This window comes from Atta cephalotes, assembly GCF_000143395.1.
Source record: "Atta cephalotes unplaced genomic scaffold scaffold00008, whole genome shotgun sequence".
Classification (NCBI taxonomy): Eukaryota; Metazoa; Arthropoda; class Insecta; order Hymenoptera; family Formicidae; genus Atta; species Atta cephalotes.
The window spans coordinates 3,355,349-3,364,889 of NW_012130072.1; the positions used below are offsets into that span (position 1 = coordinate 3,355,349).

At 30.2% G+C, this 9,541-nt stretch overlaps 3 protein-coding genes across 3 annotated transcripts in view; 2 read left to right on the forward strand and 1 right to left on the reverse strand.

Moving 5' to 3' along the window:
* The window catches only part of LOC105627360 (threonine aspartase 1), a 2,346-nt gene extending 2,268 nt beyond the window's left edge, over nucleotides 1-78 (forward strand). Inside the window, exon 9 of the mRNA XM_012208646.1 lies at nucleotides 73-78. Coding sequence (XP_012064036.1) covers nucleotides 73-78 — 6 coding nt within the window. The remainder of the gene's footprint in view (nucleotides 1-72) is intronic.
* A 454-nt stretch (nucleotides 79-532) lies between these two features.
* Nucleotides 533-3,517, reverse strand: LOC105627211 (exostosin-2). The gene is made up of 9 exons (XM_012208497.1): nucleotides 2,784-3,517; nucleotides 2,532-2,715; nucleotides 2,293-2,432; nucleotides 1,986-2,211; nucleotides 1,736-1,916; nucleotides 1,494-1,660; nucleotides 1,231-1,374; nucleotides 812-940; nucleotides 533-754 (listed from the first exon to the last, which is right to left on the reverse strand). Exons 1-9 carry the CDS (start codon nucleotides 3,515-3,517, stop codon nucleotides 533-535), a joined length of 2,127 nt encoding a protein of 708 aa, XP_012063887.1.
* Nucleotides 3,518-5,176: 1,659 nt separating this feature from the next.
* Nucleotides 5,177-7,293, forward strand: LOC105627212 (ras-related protein Rab-35). Its single transcript, XM_012208498.1, has 3 exons — nucleotides 5,177-5,228; nucleotides 6,538-6,962; nucleotides 7,165-7,293. The coding sequence occupies exons 1-3, from the start codon at nucleotides 5,177-5,179 to the stop codon at nucleotides 7,291-7,293; spliced, it is 606 nt and encodes a 201-aa protein (XP_012063888.1).
* The last annotated feature ends 2,248 nt before the right edge of the window (nucleotides 7,294-9,541 follow it).

The window sequence follows — 9,541 nt, forward strand, 5'->3', positions numbered from 1 at the left end:
AAATAAGACAATTTATTACTTAATGGAATAAAATTCACAATGCGACTAATAGAGAATGATTTGATGTCACAGAGATAAAAAAAATGAAATTATTTGGTTTTTTGTGGAAAATCCTTCAATTATATATGTAATTTTAGATATAATAAGTTTTTATAAAAAAATTATTTATAATCTAAGATATTTATATACAAAAAATTTTTATACAAAACCATTAATTTCATGAAATGCTGCCATATTGAATCATTTTCCATAATCATAACTTTGTACAGTAAACAAATTTTCCTAACTTTTATATTACTATATATTTTATTGTATATTTTATAGTCAACTTATATAAATAAAAAAATGATTACTATTAACAACTCAAATACATTTTAATTATAATAAATATGTATATTTTTGATAAACTAATCTTTTTCTTCCTTTTTAATAGAAGAAAATTTCCGATCTCTCTAGAATCGTATTATTTTAATTTATATTAAATTAACTTTCATAATTACTTTAAAATATTATTTTTTTATATATTTTTTTTTTATAAACTGCCTATATCGTTAAATCGTTTTAATTTCTCTGGAAACACATCTTTAAAGAGTACCGGGTCTGCACGAAATTCAATTGATTCCAACGGCATAGTTCCATAAATAGAAGAAAATTTGTTTATACACTGTGTACGTTCCACCATATGCGTCAAATCCGCGGATAGCATTTCAGTATTGGTGCACTCGGGACATCGGAATTTTTTCTTTGGTGTCACCTATAAGATTTTATATAATTTTTAGATAATACCAATATATTTTGTCAAAAGTCTTACCTTTAACGGAGCTTTTCCAGTAATATTCGCTACCAAAAAATTCATTGCGATGTCCTCGCAATTCATGTGTTCATCGACCCATTCCTTTATGTCTCCAGGCATGGCTGTAGTATACATGTAATTCCAATACTGAAAAATATATTAAGAAAGACTTGTTGTTAAAGTTTAAAGACCTTTAAAGTTTTATACTATACAATTCTAATACTCGTACAAAAAAATGGTGTAATTTACTTTGTCGGATTAACTTATACATTCTTGGTGAGGATAACAGGAGAGGATGTTAGTGTTTTGAAAAAAATAAAATCCAAGGATTTTTATAATAATGTGCTGAAATGTTAAATAAAAATGTTATTAAGTGTAAAACAATAAAGCGTCTAATTTTTTGAGTAAAGAACAGTATAAGCGTTCGTAGCGCTTACTTTATGATGAAAAGCTGCCCCTGTTAATACCATGGAAATACTATTCGTCCATTCACTTTCATACTTCCAACAATTAGTACCATTATCCCACATGTGTAAGCGAGATGGAAATCCAACGATTCTATCTGGAAATTCTCTCCATACCTGAAAGTTTATATATGTTTTATTAATATATATTTTCGTTCAATTAGTATTAGAAAAGATATAATATAAATATATTATAAGTATGTATTTTTATGACTACATAATTATTTTAAGTATACCTCATAAGCAAATTCTACTTCATCAGCAGTCAACATAATAATATCATCATCTATTGATAATACTGCTTCGGTTTCAATCTCATCATACGGATAAAATCGATTAGACAATTTATTTTCTTTCGTTTGTATTACTTTTAATGGCTTACTAACTTTTGGCCACCTAGTAGCTGTAACATTAAATTAAAATGGAACGTATGTATTTAAAGTTTAGCAAATAATCAAGATGTAAAATGTGCTCTTACAGTGTGGTGGATCTTTATGCTGATTATTCCAAATTACTAGAACTTTGGATAAGCTCGGTACCTTCACAAGTTTATTAATTAATAAGAACAATAACTCCAATCTATCATACGTTAATATTACGGCAGTGAAGCCACGCGTTTTAGGAGCAGTTACTGGCAAAAAGAGTGGTGAAGGCTTTCCCTAAAAAGAAAATAATTTGCTTGAGAAATTCGCGAAAAATTAAGTTTTCTTGCTTTAGTAATTATCCACCTTATAGGATGGTACATTCCAATATGTATAATCTCGTGTTAAATGTGGAAATACACGATCTGCAAGTATTTCTAATGTAGTTTCAGTAATCTTCTCCATTGAACTAAAATAACGATCGTAAAGCCATGCATTCTGTTCTTGCATGTCCATAATACGTTGAGGAGATATCTTTTTTAACAGTTGTATTGTCAATAAAATGTCAACTTCACGTATAAAAACAGCAGCCCTGATAATAAGAGAAAGTTATAAATGAAATAAATTATATGTTGAAAAGTATAACAAATATTAATTTACGAGTGCATCTTACTTGGTCCAGTCGATTACATCATGAAATGGCATCATTAGAGAATCAGCTATAATCACAGGTATACAACCAGCAGCCATTGCATCCAAAAGCGCACTTTGGGCAAGCCTAGCACCACGGATTATCAAACAAAACATCGATGTCTAAAAAAAAACAGAAAATATTTTTAATTATATATTATATTTTTAATTATATATTTTAATAAAAATATTTTGCATATATATTGAATATAATTGTATTACTTGCAGACTATCAGGATACTTGTATATATTCTCTCCTACACAACGTATTGTATTATTCATTGGATTAAAATGCAAACATGGACCTAGTATTAAAATATCTTTTGGATATGTCGTCTTTATTTCTATTAAATCTTGTTCAAAAGCATTATTAATGTTGATTTGTGAAGATATTACCAGCCATATTCTAAAATGCAAAATAATTATACATATGTGTGTATAAAAACTATGAAAAATAACAATGAAAGACATTACCTCATATTACTATGATTCGTTTTCAGATTATTTACAAGTGGACTGTACACTGGTAAACTAATGTCAAAGCTAGGTCTGTATGTCAATGATGACATTCCAGCACCTGCAATCATTGCTCTTCCTACTGGTACATCAATGATAGTGTTATAGTCTGGTACAGTGCCAGGCACCATGTTAAAGATTAAATGATTCTTTCCTTTGTTCCAGAAAGGTAATGTTCTTAATGCCTGAGAGACTTCTTGCAATCTCAATCTATTCTGATTGAGAGTATCGATGGAAGGAATAAAAATACAAGCTTCGTATGGATTAGGAGTATAAAATTTACTACTGATAATAGCATTCACAATTTGATAGAATTCTTTCGTCATCTGTCCAGTTATCGATCTACCCATAGAATCTAAGTATATCTTGAGTGGATAGACATATACAAGAAGTTTATTCCCCTGGCTGCCACATCGGTAAACGTTGAAACAAGTGAAATATGTACAGGAAGAATTGGTTGCATCTGCAGTACTCGAGTCAGCAGGTAATGTTTGAATGGGCAATGTATTTATATCATTTAGAGTTATAGGAATATGTTCGGAATGTTTCTGTGTATTACCAAATTTAAAAATATAATACACTGAGATTAATACAGTAAATAATGTAAATGACAATAAGCATATCACAAAGATATTGTGATAATGGTATGAGACTCTGTTGGCTTTATGTGATACACGTGCTGGTAATACCATTTCTTTCTCTTTCTTCCAACAGATATTGAAAAATATATTGTTCTATAAAAATCTCATATATTCAAGTACATAAATCTTCCATGTAATAATTTCAAATATCAGCAGGACATATTTGACATATGAAGAAAGCTGTCATGTACAGATATTTATCTCAATTTGTATACAATTAGAAATCCTTATTAAAATCCTTTATTAAAATGACATTCCTCTTTTTTTTTTATAAAAAAAATTGCCATTAGACTGTTAATGCAAAATTAATACTTATAATGTAAACACGATATATACATAAACTTCCTGTCATCTTCAGATTTTTCAGTTTCTGCTAAATACTCAGCTGTTCAAATCTAAAATTATAGTGAGGTTATGTTTGTTAAAGTTTGTTCATTTTATTTGCGTTTGCACTTTACATTCAGCATAAAGATCTATTCACAAATAATTTTATGCATTATGTAGTGTGGACACAAACATTTTGGCTCCGAAATTCAAACTGGACAGGTCTACTGCTCTAGATCATCTAATGAGACCTTTAATTCTAGGAAATACATAAATGGTTAAGAATATTTGGCTTAAAAATTTAATTGATCCATTTTCTGTGCACGTATGTGATTATATATATTTTGTCAGAATAAACTTTAATTGGCTTATTTTTTATTTAGCTAAACTTCTTGCATAATTCAGCTTTTCTCTTTTTTTTTTCACTTTAGAGAGAAAAAGAAAAAAGATAACTATTTAAAAAAATTCAAAAATTTCTAAAAAGAACAAACTGACCAATCATAATTGAATGTGAGAAAAATAATCAACTATGATTAATCGATTCTACGCCTATTTCGTGTGATTTCATCCTAAGGCTTATTCTACAATAGAATCGTAAGCAGTAAGAAATTAACCAATCATAGTCGATTAGTTCTTCTCATACTTAACTGTGATTGCCAATTTCTTACGCTTACGTTTTACAATTCTATTGTAGAACAGGCATAAGACTTAGTCTACAATCACTCGGGAGACATTGTCGTATGTCACGCCGTAAGGAATTGACAATCACAGTTGAATATGAAAAAAACACTCATCATGATTAGTTAATTTCTTACGGCACGATATACAATTCCATCTCTCGACTGATTGTAGATTAGACCTAAGTAAGTGTTACGACAATTTTTGTGCTCAGATTATTTCTTGAGGATCGAGCTTAACGTCGTTAAGAACGCCACCGTTAAGTCGTCCGCGAGAAGGAACATGGCGGCGGTAACAAGCTGGTGACAATCTGATATGGGATGGGCGTCGCGCAGCTAAACGTAGGAACGCAGCTTTTTTTTCTCCCGCCGTAATGATAATGAGTGGTGATATCGCGACGTATAAACATGGCGATCATTTGACACTGCAGTCGTCTTCCGATCCAGACGAGTCGCGGTTACTGCTGCTGCTCCTGCTACTGCTGGGGATCGTGCGGGGGTAGCGATAGTTCGGTCTAACTAACAATTTCCGTGATACATATATTATACACGAAGCTCTGCGAACGTCGTGGGGACGGCAAAATCATATAAAGAATATCTCTCGCTGAGAGCGCCGCGAGGAAACTTATCGGGTGACGCATAGCGAACGTTCCGGAGGCTGCGACGACGCGGCATCGAAGAAGGAGCGACGCGCGTCGTATACGCTAAGATGGCCCGGGAGTACGATCATCTGTTCAAGTTGCTCATCATAGGAGACAGCGGTAAATATATACGCGGGTGCAACACCACCATACCGAACCGTCCCGCGATGACGCATAATTCTGTTTTTTATTAGCCGAATTTCCCTGCGCTTTATATATAACTTCCTTTGTTTCCTTGCTTATTTTTCTTCCTCTCTTTTTCCCCTTCCATTTCGTATTATAAATTTCATTCCGGATGAGGAAGATATAAAAAGCGCAAAAAAAATAAAGAGTACAGATTGTTGCGCGGAGCGTTGCTGTCGTCGGTCGGTGCAAGCTGATCATCTGTCATTACGCACTTTTAGCGGCAGTTTATTAAATGATGAGTCCGACAATGGATACATGTCGGCTATCCATTACACCGCCGGCGTAGCTTATTGTTCGATTTCATGATGCGAAAATTGTTCTTCCTGCGCGACAGATTTAGAACAGCAGTAGAAGATAATGCATTGTGTCACGATAATGGGAAACTGAAAATAATTAAAAGACAAAGATATTTATTAGCATTTATTTCTCATAGTTTTCATTCTTATTAATTGAAAAATTATATATTTATGCTTTACTTTTTCTCTTTTACTTTTCTTTTTCCTTGTTATCAATTGTGTTTTTTATAACTTTTATTTAAGGTTAAATCTCTTTTTTTTGTTCTACTTAATGTAGTATAGAAGTAATTAACTTAATGTGATACAAAGCATCTTGTATTAGAGTAACGTATGGAAACATATGTTTATCAAAGTGTGATTTTATCATGATATTCATATCTTTTTTATATTTGTCAATCAACTTATTTATAAACATTTTAATATATATGTATAATTTTTTTTCTTTAAAGCATTGGTAAAAGCTTGCTCTTTTATTTAATTTAATAGGAATATAAATAATCAATTCTATATGATCAATCAATTCTATATATATAAAGCATCTATATGATATATAGATATATATATATTTGTTAAAGTGTAATTTTATCATGAATATATTTATATCCTTATATGTTTCAAATAACTTATTTATAACATTTTTTATATATATATATATATAAAGATTTATATATATATATATATATATATATATATATATATATTTATTTTTTTTTCTCTTTTGTTTTTAAGGCATAGGTAAAAGCTTGTTTTTTTAATTCTAATTAATTTAATATAGACAGGAGTAATTAATTCTATGTGATATAAAACTTATATTAGAATTATGTACAAACATGTTTATCAAAGTATAATTTTATCATGAAGATATTTGTATCTTTTTTATAATTTTCAAATATTTATTTATATACACCTTAATATGTATAAAATATATTTTTTCTTTTGTCTTTAAGGTGTAGGTAAAAGCTCGCTACTTCTGAGATTCGCTGACAATACCTTCAATGGCAGTTATATAACTACAATAGGAGTGGACTTTAAGATACAAACTGTGGAGGTAGACGGTGAGCGAGTAAAGCTGCAAATTTGGGATACCGCTGGACAAGAACGTTTTCGGACAATAACTTCAACTTACTATAGGGGAACACACGGCGTTATAGTTGTGTATGATGTGACCAGCGGTGATACCTTCGCGAATGTTAAACGGTGGTTACATGAAATCGAACAGAATTGTGATGTAGTTAACAGGGTACTGGTAGGAAATAAAAATGATGCACCTAATCAAAAGGTGGTGTTAACAGAAGATGCACAAAGATTTGCTAATCAAATGGGGATCCAGTTGTTTGAAACTTCCGCTAAGGACAACATCAATGTTGAAGAAGTATGCATCACATTAGTTTTTTTTATTTATAAAGCTATAAAATAAAACTGGAAACTTTAAGCTTTTCTTTCACGCTTGTTTTTTTATTATATTGATAAAGCTAATTTTATTGAATTTTATTCAACTTCAAGAATACTGTAAATTTTGTTAATTAAATTAATATATATTTCCTACTCCACTGCAATTTAATAATTACTTGCAGATGTTCATGGCGATAACGCGGCAAGTATTGCGGACCAAAAAAGAACGCAAGGAACGGCAAGCCATACAGACTAATGAGACAGTCAACTTAAGAAAAAGCACAAAACAGCATAGGAAAAAATGTTGTTAGCGTTGTATAAGCACGCTACTCTCTATAAACGAAATATTCTTTGATACAATAATTAGGACAGAATAAAACAGAGAGCATGTGTTAGTATTACGAGCGGACATGAGACGCTGGAAACCCTGATATTTTCTAACACTGAGTTTTGTATTCCAATTACGATACCTAAGATTGTATCCTAACTAAAGTATACTTTTTTGACGTTAGTATTTAACATAGTAGAATCGAAATACCGAACGAGCGCGTAGAGCTTATTTAGTGAAAATGATCGTCTGTGCGACATTCTTTTTTAACACGTTAAATACTTTTGCGTGCGTTGAAGAACAAAGGCCTATTCATTTGTAATACTTACGAAAGGGTAACTCTTACTCACGCGTATATTAAAATCCTCTCATACACACGTTTTATACACAAACGCGTTTCACATCATGTAATCATTAAACGAAATATCGTAAGTGGCAAACATCATTACGAACATCTTCCGCTTACTTTTTTGTCATTATGTAATTTTGATCGTAGTAAAATTTTGCTGCATTCAACAATGAGTTACCATATGCTAAATAAGTCGTATTTAGAGCGAGTAGGATTAAAGTTTCTTGAACAAACGAGCGATGAATATTATTAGCTGGTCCAAATAATTTTTAGGACGTTTTAGTAAAATTAAGGTTCCTGTAATTTGATGACGCTTTCAAAATACGTTCAAAAGATTCAATTTAATCGAATGCATGGAATGTATTAGGGATGTGCAACGGCATGTAAAAAAAATTATGTAAAAAGAAGACTGCTATATGAAACTGCAAAAATTGCTTTGTCGTGTGAAATTCAATATACTCCGTATTTCGAAAATTATCTGTCAGAAGACTAATCAATATAATTTATTTCCAATAGTCACATTTACAACATGTATTTCATAAAATTTTATAATTAGTTATAATTAATTCTTATTAAAATTTTAAAATTGTGTAATCTGTGAATATTAAATTTGTATATGAAATATTTATTAAAAGCACATTTTAAAAAAGTTTTAAATAGTACCTAATAAAATTGAATCGTATACAATCGTATCTCTTTATATTTTTTAAGAATGATAAATTTGTTAACTAAAAGCATCAATTATATATTATTGTTTCCAAGACATTGGAATATGCAGTATTTATATCGCGTGCATTGTTATGCATTAATAAAATATTAAACAGTATTATCTCATTTTTTAATTTTGTGTATGTCTTTCAATAATTCTGTTACGAGGGAAAGATGAAAAGCTTGTAAACGTCCGAATTTTATATACTCGAATATATAAATACGCAAGTATTTTAAATTGTTCATGCATTTGCGAACAGACACATGCACACGCATACACACTATTAAATATTTATTGCAGAAGGGTAGATAGCAAGATGATAAAATATAACTATATCGGTCATGTCCAGCTATGACAGAAGCTGTCTGTATTAATCTGTGATAATAGTTAAGATAATGTCGCCAGCTGCCTGTAATACTGCTGTGTGTATCTACTTCCTGCTCCCTGTGTTGTAATTAATATCGCTATTATTTCTCTCTTTCTTTTTTTTCTTTTTAGTATCAATTATGTATCTCCTTTAGAGGCAATAAAGCGACATCCTATATTGTGTACATATTCTCTTGCCAGTTTTAGTGGCATATTCACGAAATATTTCATCGAGCATATTCAATCTTGTTTACTGTTATACAGTTATGACGTTGTAATATTATTATACATACATATGATTATAAATAAATAGGAATCTACATGTATGTACCAAATAAGTATTGCCTTCATTTCTCTAAAAATTGATTTCTATTCCATTTGTATGTGTATTTTTTACGTATTATTTAAAATATGTAAATATGTAGCAAAGCTTTAAATTTACATAATTCAAACAAATGAACTCAACCCAAGTTATATTGTATACATATATAATCAATTCAGATAAAGCTCAAAGATTCGCGCCTCAGTGTATTGTCTTGCTTGAATAAAAATTCGAACTGAACAAATACATATAATATTTATAACACGTGGGCATTGCTTCGGAAATAAATTCAGAATACAAAAATATAATACAAAAAGTTTATTTAAACATTATAAATACTTATTCCATCTAATTTTAATTTTGAGTTATAGAAGTTTTCGTTTTTCTTCAATAATTTTCGTTGATCAAGTTGAACTATAGTCTTCACATATTTCTGTCTAAAAAAAAGTGCTTACTAATGGTCAATTTTACAGTTGCGTAAGTAT